Source organism: Aspergillus aculeatus (assembly GCF_001890905.1).
Source record: "Aspergillus aculeatus ATCC 16872 unplaced genomic scaffold ASPACscaffold_11, whole genome shotgun sequence".
In the NCBI taxonomy this organism is placed as follows: domain Eukaryota; kingdom Fungi; phylum Ascomycota; class Eurotiomycetes; order Eurotiales; family Aspergillaceae; genus Aspergillus; species Aspergillus aculeatus.
Window position 1 is genome coordinate 1,207,615 of NW_017962986.1, and position 14,344 is coordinate 1,221,958.

The 14,344-nt window shown below is 51.6% G+C and overlaps 4 protein-coding genes across 4 annotated transcripts; 2 read left to right on the forward strand and 2 right to left on the reverse strand.

Moving 5' to 3' along the window:
- Nucleotides 1–1,567: 1,567 nt before the first annotated feature.
- ASPACDRAFT_45077 (uncharacterized protein) lies at nt 1,568–1,879 on the forward strand (the record flags this gene model as incomplete). The annotated part of the gene is made up of 2 exons (XM_020201541.1): nt 1,568–1,715; nt 1,770–1,879. 2 exons carry the CDS (start codon nt 1,568–1,570, stop codon nt 1,877–1,879), a joined length of 258 nt encoding a protein of 85 aa, XP_020054909.1.
- Nucleotides 1,880–3,634: 1,755 nt separating this feature from the next.
- On the forward strand, nt 3,635–5,999 carry ASPACDRAFT_1872081 (TolB family protein). Its single transcript, XM_020197992.1, has one exon. The coding sequence runs from the start codon at nt 3,731–3,733 to the stop codon at nt 5,780–5,782; it is 2,052 nt and encodes a 683-aa protein (XP_020054910.1). The 5' UTR covers nt 3,635–3,730; the 3' UTR covers nt 5,783–5,999.
- A 224-nt stretch (nt 6,000–6,223) lies between these two features.
- On the reverse strand, nt 6,224–8,478 carry ASPACDRAFT_122435 (uncharacterized protein). Its single transcript, XM_020196538.1, has one exon. The coding sequence runs from the start codon at nt 8,219–8,221 to the stop codon at nt 6,437–6,439; it is 1,785 nt and encodes a 594-aa protein (XP_020054911.1). The 5' UTR covers nt 8,222–8,478; the 3' UTR covers nt 6,224–6,436.
- Nucleotides 8,479–10,811: 2,333 nt separating this feature from the next.
- On the reverse strand, nt 10,812–12,539 carry ASPACDRAFT_45080 (uncharacterized protein; the record flags this gene model as incomplete). Its single annotated transcript, XM_020201542.1, has 1 exon — nt 10,812–12,539. One exon carries the CDS (start codon nt 12,537–12,539, stop codon nt 10,812–10,814), a length of 1,728 nt encoding a protein of 575 aa, XP_020054912.1.
- Nucleotides 12,540–14,344: the final 1,805 nt, after the last annotated feature.

Below are 14,344 nucleotides of genomic sequence, written 5' to 3' on the forward strand. Positions count from 1 at the left end.
AGTTTTTTAATACAGAATAAAGAATATTAACAAAGTTAATAGATTAAAAAAGATATATAAAACTATATTATACTATTAATATTCTTATTAAAAAATAATAATATTTTTAAAATAGAATAATATTTGATTATAATAATTACATCTAATTGTGTTACGAGACAGACCCGCAACACTTGCTGCACGTGACTGCAGCCTCTTTATCTTCCCACCGGACCTCCGCAACCTTTCTATTCTCTAACTATTCCTTCTTGTTTGTACGGCAGGCTTAGGTTAGAACCAATCTAAGTTCATCCCATAACAAATTGAAACTAGCCCCGGCTAGACTTTATTTATTATTATTATAGGTATTAAATAAATTAATTTATCTGCTAAAATAATATCATTATGCTATTCTATTACAGCTAAAACAGCTGTATATAAAGAAAACCTAATTTTTATAAATAATCTATAGAAATATAATAAATTAAAAATAGCTTATTTTTATATTTTTTGTATAAAAATCTTAATATTAATAATTTTGAGTTTTTTAGTACTTAATCCTTAGGACCTTGCTAGACCTTTAAAAAAAGCAAGAATTAGTCTTAAAATTAATAGACTACTACTGATCTATACCTTACTGACCTATTTTCCCTTTATACTATTGTCCGCCGTAGACCATCAGTCCGCATTTGGAAAAGCTCAAAATCTACCTCAGCAACATCACTCGCTACCACTTCATAACGCACCTCTTTCCATACAGTTTTAAGGCTAAAACAATAGATAAAAAAATAACCCTAAGGCATGAAGAATATCCCCGATATCAGTGTACCCATTTTTGAGGACCGAGTTCCGGAATCCTCATCCTTTCCAGTCTAGGATAAAATGGGAACGAACCCGGGCACATGGGGCATAAACATCGTCACGATTGCCTTCGTTTGAGTTTCGTACTCAATATACTTGAATAGAACCCTGACTCCTTCCGGGATACTGATCCGAGGAAAAACTGTGACCTCAGACCAAAGTAGCCCTCGAGTATCCCTCAATTCTACCAGAAGGTCCTCCTCTTCGAGTAGCCATGGCATGCCTATCCTCGATTTTCTAAGAGTGCTACTATTATCCACAGAGTCTGCAGCCCCGCTTGCCGTCTGCTAGAATACTCTTTTTTTATTTCTGCTTTTTTCTTTTTCTTTATCTTTTTAGGTCTATATAGGCCAGAAGTAGAAGAAAAGCTCGAAGGCTGTGGATTAGGATCACAAAATGTCCGTGGAAATGATGCAGTGTAATCAAAGATCCCTTGTATGATGTCTTGCTGTCCACAAGGTCAGTCATTCCCCGCGTCGCTCAATTTTGCCTCTTTCACCACACACAAACTGAAACTCAGCAGCTGGGCCACCACGGTCTCTGCACTACCAATTTTCCTGCCTCAGTCGACTTCTACACCCAGACTTTCAACCTGGTCCCGACAGACTTTCCGTACGTCGAGAAGAGGACACCGACAGGCAGAAGGTGACGCTCTTCGCCCGCATAGATCGGGGAGCAGAACCGGTCGACCACCACCCATTTTTCTTGAGCGCGAACCAGACGGACCATGGGCGTCACTGATCTTTTGAGATCCACGACATTCGATACGCAGGAGGTGGGCCACCAGTGGCTGGCGCAGAAGGGCTATACTTCGGTGTGGGGGGTGGGCCGGCATATTCTTGGTTCGCAGAGTTTCGATTACTGGTGGGATACTAGTGGGAATATGATCAAGCACTGGTTACGCAGATGGTGATTTGGTCAATGACCAGTCCCCGATTGGGTATGGGCTGTGGTGTTGGAAGACGGCGATGGGATTTCCGTGAAGAACGACAAAAGTGGGATATTTGAGAACAGAGTTGGCTACGAGACTCAGTCCTGAGCTGGAAGCAGAGTCCCTCTTTGATTTTCGGATAATAGAAACAGTACATACCCATTCGAGGAAGGAAGTGGATAGAGTAGTAAGAGCATTCGTGACTGTAACCAGGGCAGTCTACCAGAAACTTATTCTACCAGAAACTTATACAGTACGAGATCATTACCCCTTTTGGACCTGCCCATGAGTTTTTCTCTAAGTGAAGCATAGCAGGTGTATTATAGTTACTTGTTATGGTTGAACTGTTCCTTATCTAGCTCTTATCAGAGCCAGTAACTATTTAGAAGGCCTTGGAAGCCGCCGGGCTGCGTGTAATTACTCATGGCTGCTAGGAAGATCTTATAAGCCTCGATGGGTAGAATAGTAGCCGGGGCAGCATGTATTATGTATAGCGACAAAAAGGACAGATGGTACCTTGGTCTGATTCATCTTATGCTCACCAAGACTATCCGAACGACCAGTCACAACATTTAAAGCTCCTGCTAATCAGCACAGCCGATACCCAATCATCCGATAGGACTCGCCACTTATGTGCCTCATCATCATAACATTAACGTATAACTTAAGATTTCAGGATTTCATAATCTTGGATAGATTGACCCAGAATAGGTGAAAAAAAAATAGCTCGTTCACAATCTTAAAGATAAGTTCCGAAAGCTCTTCATATATCCGGACTAGAAAATGTCGAGAAAATTGGGGTGTCGGTAGCGTAGCCGGGGTGAATGTGGCAGCAGCTGGCCATGTAGCAATGAAAATTCCTCCTAGGCACGTTTACACACAGGATCAAGGAGAAAGGTAGTTGGTGACAACGCCATCGGATGCAGAGTCTAGCGCGCGAATGTCTGGCGGTGACTTCGGATGTAATCAGGAGGGATAATCACTGGCGGACGAGTCATTCCGAAGGATACGTTGGAGTTGGTGGATTCAGGCAAAAATGAACGTCGGCCAATCACAAGGTTGACGATTGATAAGATATGATCCCGAAGGGGCACGGACGGCGCTGATCCTAATCTGTAATCGGGTTCTCTCGGAGGTCAGAGGGATTTTGGCATCTGATGTCCGACCTTCTTGCATGCAGGATCTTTGTTCCTCCAGCGAATCCGGTTGAAGAGGACCAAGGCACAATGGTCATTGTTCCGCGTGTGCAGTAGCTTGCTTTCGGAACCGAGGGAGCTGACGAAATATCTTCGATATTGATCGCGATGACTCCGTCGGTACACAGCACCTGCCGCCCATTTACGATGTGATTTGAAGGGCAAATGGTTTAGGGACGCCAAGGGTAACAATCTTCCATCACAGCCAATTAATTATGAATCCGCTCTACGGATCATTCGTCCGTCACGCATGTATGCCTCCTGGCGGCTTCTGTGGGAACTGGGAAGATGTCAAATGCCATCAAAAGGACGGTGTCTGTCTTATGTATACATCCGTCGGATAGGCCGAATCATCGCCTCCAGCCCCAGTGCTGACCAATAGGGGCCCATCAGTAAAGGTTGCCCTACTCTAGATTTGGTCAATCTTGAGATGATCCCTTCGGATGGACTTTGTAGGGCCAAGTAAGCGGCTTATCCACCCTTGGAATTCGCCCGATGCGAGAGATCTAGGGCCTATCCTTGCATCGGGGTCGGGGGTCATTAATCATAGCCAAGACCGAATTTCTGATAAAACCGGATAAAAGCACCGAGTAATCTCCCTCTCAGACGAAAAGCTTAAATAGCTTCCAAATTCTGGGTGACAGCGAGAGAGAGAAAGAGAGTGTGAGAGCGAGGTCCGCCTGAGGGAAATCATCCAGCAGAGTAATCTCGTCCAGGAAACAGGTTCTCGCACCTCTCTCTCTCTCTCTCTCTCTCAGACATCATGCATCTCCCCCTACTCCCCCTGCTAGGCTGGGCCATTGCCCCAGTCCTCGCCGGCTGTCCGTATGCGAGCCGACAAGCTGGAATGACCCCCGAGGACATTGCCAAAGCCCATGCGGCTCATGCCTCTCGCAGCTTCGCGGCTCCGGATCGTGCCTCCCACTCCGCTCACATTCGGTCCACCAATGCCACTCAGAAAGGCATCTTCATGATGAACCGCATTGCCCCGGGGACCTCGGAGCTGTACATTGCCAATGCGGACGGCAGCAACGAGCGACCCCTGCTGTCCGACCCGATCTACGAATACCATGCCACCTTCTCCCCGGACGGGGAATGGATCACCTTCACGGGCGAACGCAACGGCGACGGCAACTCGGATATCTACCGGGTGCGTACCAATGGCACCGACCTCCAGGAGCTCCTGGCGACACCAGCGGTGGAGGACTCGGTAGTGCTCTCCCCCAACGGCAGTCTGGCTGCCTTCGTCTCGACCGCCAACGGATTCAAGTCGAACATCTGGCTGCTGGATGTGAAGACCGGCCACTCGTGGAACCTGACCAACAACACCGCGTACGTGCCCCTGGCGAACCAGACCATGATGGAGAGTTACCTCCGTCCGGCGTGGTCCCCCAACGGCGAGTGGCTCGCCTTCTCGTCCGATCGCAACACCCAGTGGTCGGGCCACGGCGAGCCGACCTACCTGGGGCTGACGGGGTGGGAAACGACCCAGGAGCTCTCCATCTACGTGATTCGCGCGGACGGGACGGGCTTCCGGCGGCTAGCCACCAAGCCACACTACTCCCTGGGCTCGCCCAAGTGGTCGGCCGACGGCCAGCGAGTGATCTTCTACGAGATGACCCGCGAGAACACCTACAACTCGCACCGGCCCGAGACCGTGGGCCAGGCGAACTCGACCCTGGTGTCGGTGGACTTTGCCACGGGGCAGGACCGCCGCGTCGAGGTGGCCGCCGCCTCCGTGCTGACCTTCCCTCAATATCTCCCCAACAACACTATCGGCTACTCGATGCGCGGCAGCCGGGACGGGGTGGCCACCACGGCGGGCCACTGGATCAACAGCACCAACAGCAGCATCACCCTGCGCTCGCCCTCGTGGTCCCCGGACGGCCAGCAGGTGGTGTACGAGAAGACGACCTGGTCGATCCGCCCCGGCTACAAGCAGCTGTACAGCTGGGATCCCGAGTGGGAGTACCGCTTCACGGATGTCTTCCCGCAGATGAGCTCAAACGACCGCATCGTGATCACGCAGAAGCAGCTGGGCAACTCCTCGATTGTGACGCTGAATCCGCACGGCGAGGACCTGCAGCTTGTCTACGACCCTAGCACGGCGGACTTCCTGCCCGCCTCGGAGACGGCCGGGCTGGCGGCCTTCAACCCCAACTGGTCCCCGGATGGGGAGTGGCTGGTGTTTGGCGTCGGCTTCTGGTTCGAGACGCGCGAGGCCTCCGGGGGCTGGATCGTGCGCGCCACGGCCAACGGTTCCTACTCTGAGGTCATTGTGGATAGCGCCTACAGCATCACCAACAGCACTACCCTCAACAGCGGCTTCCCCAGCTTCTCCGCCGATGGCAAGCAGGTCGTCTACCGCGTCTGGGGCGCCGACACCGCCACCTACGGCAACAGTAGCGAGATCGGCCTTCGGGTGCTCGACCTCGAGACCCGCGCCGTCACCGTTATCACCACCGAGTGGGATAACCTGCCTGCCTACTCCCCGGACGGCGAACGCATCCTCTTCACCCGCAAGACCAACTCCTACAACTACGAGGTGTGCACCATCCGCCCCGACGGAACCGATCTGCGCGTCCTGACCACCAGTGGGGGCAACGATGCCCACGCCGTCTGGTCGCAGGACGGTCAGATCATGTGGTCGACCGGGATGTGGGGATTCCGCTCCGAGTGCGCCCTCTACGATAACACCTTCCAGCCCTACGGGCAGATCATGATCATGGAGGCGGACGGATCCAACAAGCGCATGTTGACGGACTCACTGTGGGAGGATTCGATGCCCCTGTATCTTCCCAACCGGGTGTTGTAGACTTGGATTGGAAGGAGTGCTGGAGGGCTTGGTGGTGCATGCGTTTTCCCAACCGTCTCGGGGGAAGAGGGGAGGGGGTAAGGGGGTGGCTCCATCTAGATGGAGGCCCAACCTTTTTGAGAATAGAGATGTGTTTTTTTGCTTGCATTTATTTCAAACCCGCGTTATGCCGAGAATTTGTACATGCTTCACCAATGATTGACCAGTGAAAACTGCGGTCGTAATTTCCCCGTGTTGTTCAAAGTATGTTCAAAAGTAACTCGTTAGCTCTGGCCTCTCCCTCCCCCCCTCGAGGATCTGGTGAACTCCTTTTCTCCTTTGAAAACGAAACTCGGGCCAGTCATTACTTATATCATTTCCTCAAAATCACTATTAGAAGAAAAAAATTACCGCTGATGGAAACCATTTCAGGAGGACAGTAGATTTACATTCTTCTTAGAAGAGAGTATCAGATTGGACTAGACTACAAAAGCTATGGTTACAAAAAAGAAAAAAAGAAAGGAGAAAGGGGGCTCTTTTCCCGGTGCGCTAGGCAAAAAATTGAAAGACTTAAGGTTGGAACCACAAGGACAGATTCGAAAGGGAAAGGAAATGAACGCCATTCCATTCCGACCCCGAGACAATCCCAATCACCCCCTTTTTCCCCACACCTGTTTAGTAGACGGTCATGTTGAAGGCGGGGAAGGAGTAAGTCCAGGACTCGTAGGACTTCTCGTCGAAGACACACTCGAAGTCGTTCTTGTTGTTCTTCCAGAGGGGACGCTTAGGGAACTGGCAGAGACGCTGGACCTCGCCCGAGTAAGGGCCGGAGGAGACGGAAGCGTTGAGACGCGCGGGTTGCTCGCCGTTCTCGACCCAGTCGATCATGGTCTCCACCAAGGTGGTCATTGACGGGAAGGGTCCGTTGGGCTGCAGGTCGTTGGCTCCGCAGTGAGCGGCTCCGGGGATCAGGTAGAGCTGGTACCACTCGGCGAGCTCGGTGAGGTCCTTGGTAGAGGAGCGGGCGAGCCCATACATGGCCTCGCGGACAGACTGCCAGTAGTAGACGGAAGACGCGGTGGGCACGCTGGGGTCGGACTCGCCGTGGAAGTGCAGCAGCTTACCCCCCGAAGACTTGAAGGTGGTCAGATCGGGAACCGTGGTCTGAAGACTGTCCATGTACAGCACCATCGCAGTGTTCATCCAATCAACCAGGGTGTCGTAGGTCACATTGTCCAGGTTGGAGAGATTGTCGGCCTCGACAAGCTCGACAAAGCGGGCCACGTACTCGCCACCGGTCGAGGGGATATCCAGCCCCCAGCTGCTGGTCGAGGAATCGTATTCGGTCTCGGCATCCGACATCTCGGCAGCGATCTGGAAGGAGATATAGGCGCGCTCGCCCTTAGAGTTGTGGAGACCCTTGTAGAAGGCCTTGGCCAGCTCCACACCTTCCTTGGTGACGGTGCCGTTCTGCGCCGGCTGGTAAGTGGTAGAGCTCCCATCCGCACGCTTGTTGAAGCCGAAGCCCAGGGAGGTGTAGCTCTGGGCCGCACAGTAGTAGGATTCGCCAACAATAGAGGACAGATCGAATTCCAGCATGCAGAGATCGGAGCGGGACACCACCCCATCGGTGCGACCGTCGAGGGCGTCGCAAGCGGCAATCGTCGCGTTGACGATCTTGCTCAGCTCACAGGGAGGCGGGTAGTAGTCCATCGTCTGCTCGATGGTGACACCCGTCAGGTGGTTCACTTGCTGCTGGGCGAAGCGGAAGGCGGGGGCGCCCGCCACGACACCATCGTACTCATCGCCCCAGCGCTGAACCTGACTCATGCCCTGGCGCCCACCATCGGAGCATCCGTAGTAGTAGGTGTAAGGCTTGCTGTCGAGACCATAGAACCCAGTGGTCATCACCTTGCCGACCTTGGTCATCTCACCCAGGGCCTGGTAGCCGAACATGTGGGCGGCATCCCAGTTGATCGTGCCGTTGCCGTACAGGTTGACCTCGTCGTAGGAAGTGGTGAAGGCATCGTATCCCGCATCCGTGATCCCAGAGGCCGCGCCAAACGGAAGACCCTCCGTCGCGTCGGTGGCCAGGGAGAAACCCTGACCACCCGCCACGAAGAAACGGTTCTGGAAGGTGTTCGGGGCGGGGAACGCATACTCGAGCACGACGCGGTCCCCACGACCCGTGTGAGTGTAGGCAACGGTGACATTGCAGTAGTTGTAGGTGGCAGAGGAGGTGCTGGTCGAGCCGCCAGGGCCCGATCCCGCCGTGGCATTGTAGACGGTGTTGGCAGTCACCGTCGAGGGGAGCATCTCGATACCCAAAATCGTGCCATTGGCAGGGAGGGAGGCTTGAACATTCGAGACAGTGCACAATTGCGCGATAGAGCGGGCTTTCGCCAGGCTGCTGGCGGCGAGCACCGCAAGGGTGACGCTGCCGCAAGTGGGGTAGCGCATGCTGGAGGCAGAAGAAAAAGAAGAAGAAGAAGAAGAAGAGGAAGAAGCAGGTGATGAAAGAATCTGATGATTAGAATGAACGAGTGATCAGCGTATCGAACGAATGAGTGGATGAATGGCTTGCCAGTCCTGAGCGTGAAAGGGCGGGAATCCCTTTTCCTTTTAAATTGAACCTCTTCTGCTCATACTACTCCTCTCACTCCCGCATTGAGGATCTTCACACGGTGATTGGTGGTGGGGGTGGTGGTCTCTCCCGGGGTCTCAATCTCCGGAAGGTGAAGAAATCGGATCCAGTGTTACGGAGTACGTCTCCCCATGAGCTTCTGCCTTAATCGCGTCCCCGGAGCCAAGGTCATTTGGCTGAACCTACTCCCGTTCTTCTAGACTCAATTTTAGCTCCATCGGCATATCTTCCAAGTTCCATGCCTACTCTTTCCCTCGAGTGCCTTCTCGGGATACCGTCGGACAACGGCCATCTTGGCGCATCCCACCTCCGATGCTAGGCATGAACTTTCCATGAACCTTTGAAGACTGACGAGGTTGCAGAGTTGTTTGAGGAGTGGGGAACTGGTTTTCGACACCTTCAAATTAATTTAAACGCGTATCGACTCCCCCACTCAGTAGTTCTTTGTCTGGCGAAGGTTTCAAAATACTACTACTCCTAGTTACTACTACTACCCCTACCACTACAACTACTACTACTAACACTAGCTGGGATTGTTCGTGTCAATAGTCATCGACTCTTCACGACCGCGACAGATGATCCGCCTCTCGCTCAGTCGGTTCCAGGGTACAATAGGCACGGAACACAATTACTTACGATCCTCCCCTGGTGGGTGGCAAGTTGAGAATCGTCCACAAGTCAGTCAACTGCACTGCCTGCAGAGGAATGACGTAAAGGGAGATGCTTAAGTTAGCGGCCGGGGTCCACTGGAGTTAAAACGCGTCGTGGCCCCGCTGTTTAGACCCGGCGTGGCAAAGATCCTCGTTTTTCGAACTCCTCCGTACCCTAAATACGTACGCCATACACGGCATTTCATTTTCTGGCAATACCTGTGACACAGTCTACTCCATACTGTGGTATCTGGTATGCACAGCACCACCCCTGGGCAGCCCGCGTCTCAACTTCTGCCCCGGCAAATTCCGAGAGAGAAAAAGAGATGACGCGGACTGAGATTAATCCGTGCACATTCCAGTGTTAAGCCTAACTAGTGGATATTGTAACTAGTAACTTAGTAGTTATCCTTAACCTCTTTACGCCGTGCTAAAACGCCTCGACGAGGTCCTGATTCGTGCACTCCGCCACTCCTCCTCTAACTGTATAGGGAAATTTGTCTCGTATTCGTAACCCGCTTAGCACTGTTTATTTTGCAGGGGGTCTGGCCAAACAGCAGACTAACCTCTCTTCCCCCCGCCCCTCTTGCCACCATTGATGAATGATCCCCGTTATGGCTCACCGTCAACGAATTTTAGCCACTCCGTACTGTGGTTGACCCCGTTGATTTTGTTAGTACGGTGGAGAGGTGCAGGGATTCGATTTCTTTAGATTCTGCCGTATATATAATTATTAATATTTGATATAACCATCTTCGGTGTTGATAACTGCCTCACATTTTTTTATACTTATAACTAATTTATTTAAAAAATCAGACAGTAAAATATTTTAAACAGCTTGCACAACCTCCCATAACTGATTATATAATAATTGCTCGTTATTAAAAAAATTAGTTAAACTAATTTTTTATTCAATTTTAAATAGTTTTAATTAGATTAAGATCCGGCGAAAAAGCAGGCCAAATAATTAAAAAAATCCTTACTTTTTATAGTTTTTAGATTATATTCTTATTCGTATAATCTGGGATCTTATCTTATATTAAATAAAGCCGTAGCTGTTTATTCCGCTGAATTAAATATATGTAGCTGTTAATTATAAAAATAATCTATTAACTATATTATTCAGCGTTAATACTCTACTTTTTTTCTTTTGAAAAGGATATAATTCTTTATAATTATTATAAAAGAATATTTAAAATATTCAGCTATACTTATATAATAGACTTATATGAAAATATATTTTATTAAGTTCTTTACCGGCTTTGTATATTACGTAGATCTGTTTAAAAAAGTCTAAGATTATTTAGATAATATTAGTCTCAAAAATCCGATTTTATTGGTGGTTTAATAAAGAAGGCGGTGTTGAATAAGAGACTTACCGCTTAAAAAAATCGAATCCCTGCACCTCTCCACAGTACTAACAAAATCAACAGGGTCAACCACAGTAGTTACTCCGTGATCTACTCCGTTATCTTACCCCCTCCCCCCTCCCCCTCCCCCCTCCCCGTCAGATTATGTTGGTGATCTTCAAACGGCAAACGGCTAAGGGGCTCCTGCAAATTTTAAGTTAAGATTTAGAATGAAAGAACTGGAGTTACCCGTATCAAAATTATCAGTAGCTCATGATTATGACACAAATCAAAATCAACTAATCAACTAATCAAAAAAAAAAATTTGCCTTGGATCCATTCTACACTAGTTCCTTTCGGAGACGGCAGGTTGACCGTTCCTCAGTCCGATTGCCAATCCATCATCATCAGTACAAGGGCTCCTTGTAGGAGTCGAAGGTGTACTTCCAGGTATCGATGGAAGCCTGGTCATACACACAGTCGAAAGTCGTCGCGTTGTTGGACCACAGAGGTCGCAGCGGCCAGGCGCAGATCTCGGCGCTCTTGCCCTCATCCGCCCCGGTGGTGTAGGTTGCGTTCAACCGCTCCGGCACCACCCCCTGTTCCACCCAGGCAATCAGCGTGGCCAGGTTGGTCTGCGGCCAGGGGCCATCCTGGTAGGGATTGACGGCACAGTGGGCCGCCCCGGGGATCAAAAACAGGCGGTACCAGTCACTCAGCGCGCTGGTGCTAGCGTTGAAGGATAGCCCCGGGTACAGAATCTGGCGGACCGATTCGTGGTAGTGCACCGAGGAAGCCGGGGGGATACTGGGGTCAGACTCCCCGTGGAAGTGGAGGATCTTCACGCCCGCGTCGCGCGTCGCCTCGAGGTCCGGCCACGAGGTCTGCAGCGTGTCCTCGTACATCTGCCAGCCGGCGTACATGTAGTCGCGCAGGGTGTCGTAGGTGAAGTTCGACCAATCCAGGTTGGACGAGTCCTGGAGTTCGATGAAGCGCGCAATCCACTCGGTGCCCCCATTCACCCCGGTCGAGAGGCCCCAGCTCTCGGTGGTCTCGTCGTAGGTGGTGGTGGCGTCGTCGAGCGAGGTTCCGTACTGGAAGGAGAGGTAGGCCTGAAGGCCCTCAGAGTCGTGCAGCCCCTTGAAGATGGTCTCGGCGACAGCAACACCCTCCGCCGTGATCGTCCCGTTCTGCGCCGGCTCGTTGCCGGTCAACACGTTGCACGAGTATGGGGTGCCGACCAAGGAGGTGAGATTGAAGTTCAGCTTGCACAGATCGGTGCGGGAGACCACGCCGTCGCTGCGACCGTCCAGGGCATCACAGGCGTCAATGGTCTCGTACATGATCTGTTCCAGCTCGCAGGGAGGAGGGTAGTACCCCAAGGTCTTCTCGACCACCGGGGGAAACATATGGTTGATCTGTTGCTGCGAGAAGCGGAAGGCGGGGGCGCCGGTCACGGCGCCATCCCACTCGTCCGCAAACCGCTGCAGCTGACTCCAGCCCTCGCGGCCACCTTCCGAGCAGCCCTGGTAATAGCTGTAGAGCTTGTCCGTGGCCGTCATGTTGAAGAAGTTCCGCGCGTAGGCCTTGCCAATGACGGACAACTCATGGTGGGCCTGATACCCGAACATGTACACGGCCGGCCAATTCGCAGTACCATTGCCGAGCGGAAAGACATCGTCGAGCTCGTTGTCGAAGCTGCCGAATCCGCCGTCGGTGATGCCGGCGGCCGCACCGTAGATGATTCCGCCGGGAAGCGAGTTGCTGCCGGAATTGATCGCGAAGGCCCCACCCCCAGTCGAGAGCCATCGGTTGGCAAAGTTCTCGGGGGCCGGAAGCCACAGCTCAAGCTGCACCGAATCTCCCGCGCCTTGGTGGGAGTAGCTGAAGGTCACGGAGCAGTAGTCAATGACCGCGGAGGGGTAGTCCGTGCCCGTGACGGAGGAGTTCTTGGTAACCGCCACGGAGATCGAGGACGTGTTGAAGGTGATGCCGGAGAGGATGCCATCGGCGGGGATTGCAGCTTTGGCGTTTGCGGTCGTGCAAGCCTCCTCCAAGGTGGTGGTGGTGGTGGTGGCCAGCGCAGTGGCCGCCGCAGTGGCCGCGGCCCCAAGGACAACAAAAGCCCTGTACATCATTGCAACCGGAAAGCAAGGGAAGGAAGTAGAACAATGATGAGAAAGAAAAGAGTCAGGATCGTGCAGGGCTGTTTATTGCTTCCGGAGTTTATATCGTGAAAAGCCATATCACCCTCTGTCACGTATCCATCGGAGGTCGGAGGACGAGGAGAGACTTGCCTCTGCGGGCATTCAAAGGATCGACAGGGATTGTAACAAATGCAGGCCTTGGACGCGCGGTGACGGGCGGTCTGAGGATTCCCCTAGAGTGGTGAGAAAATGGATGAGTGATTGTCGCAGGTAGGGTTGATTTGATGATCTTGAACTTAGCCAAAACCGAAAGAGTGGGGAGACGGGCAGCCTGCACCATACGATGCATCAGCTCGGACTCCGGTCTTAGGGCCAAATTATGGCGGACATTTTCGCTCCGGACGGGTCTTCTGGCACAACAATCGCTGGAAGTTAACTCGCGTTGACAGCGGGACAAACCGGATTTTGGCGAGTCTCGGCGACCGTGAGGCTTTTCGCGTTCGCAGCAGGCGGACTTTTCTCCCGAAAGCAAGATGATAAGGTCAAACCTGCCCCCGCGATGGGGAGAGATTTGGAGGCGGGGGAGGCAGCAGACAAACCCCCCGACCTCCGGCTGGCGACACATCAGATGCCTATCCTGGATCCAGTTGATACTACTCCAGGATACTCCGTAGGAATAGTATTATATTACGATCTCCATATTGCAGACAGCAGTACGGAGTCAGGTTAATCAACCAAAATTCGGTCCACGTTCCACTGTATACAACCACCACCCTCCTCCGTACCTAGTTGCAGCTTCTGCACGCCCAAGCACTTAGCGTCTCAGTGTCCCGCCAATGAGCAAAAGGACCACTGGTAGAGACGACGCGCGGTCAACCGGTGCTCAGTCACACGGAAATGACGAAGGGCATGGGTGGATGTACGACTAGACAGGCTTTGATTGAGATAAGGTGCTCGAAAGATGCTGTGTTGTCGCTTGCCAAGGGAGCCTGTTCTATCCGAGACCGCTCGTGCAGGAGAGGTGGGTTTTGCAGTCGGCGGCCTCTATACACCGGCGTCGGAGGTGACTACGGAGTACATGCCATTGAATGGGAAATGTGTTTTCTATGAATATCCCACGGCAGTCTGGTCGGACATAGTACTGTTTTGAGTTGGAAATCCTCGGCGAAAAGTAGGACACAGAGATTTAAGAATCTCGGTCAATATCCGGCTTGCAAGGGGTGGAAAGCCGTAGGTCAGGCAAGGCGAAACAGCTGAAAGCTTCATTGCAGGAAGCCGATCCGGAAATCAGCAGCTTAACAAGCTAGTGGTACGGCGCTTTATCACATATCAGGAGACCTCGCTTTGCCGAAGGTTACGATGTGACGCGTATACGCAACTGTTCAACAACTTCTCCCGATGAGTTGATATAGACTGGGATATACCTGTTATAGCGAGCAAGCCAGGAATTGCAGAAAGCTTATCGCCAGTAACTGTAGACTAGGGGGAATGTTCTGCGCAAGCGGGTACTTACTACTCTGGCTTTCTCTAGATCCTTGTTTGTACTGTACAAACAGAGACTCTGTCAACAGTACGGAGTATCCTTGGGGCTCTGACTTTTTTACTGAATTCACTCATCAATGATCTACGATAGAACAAAAAAGCCATAAAACCCCATATCGAGATGATCAATCTGCAAAGGTGACCTCATATCTTAAATTATGACATGGTAGTAGTACTCGAACGAATGTGTCGAAAAAGTAAGCAACATATACTAGAAACATGGACATATATAAATCTTCACGTACTGGCCG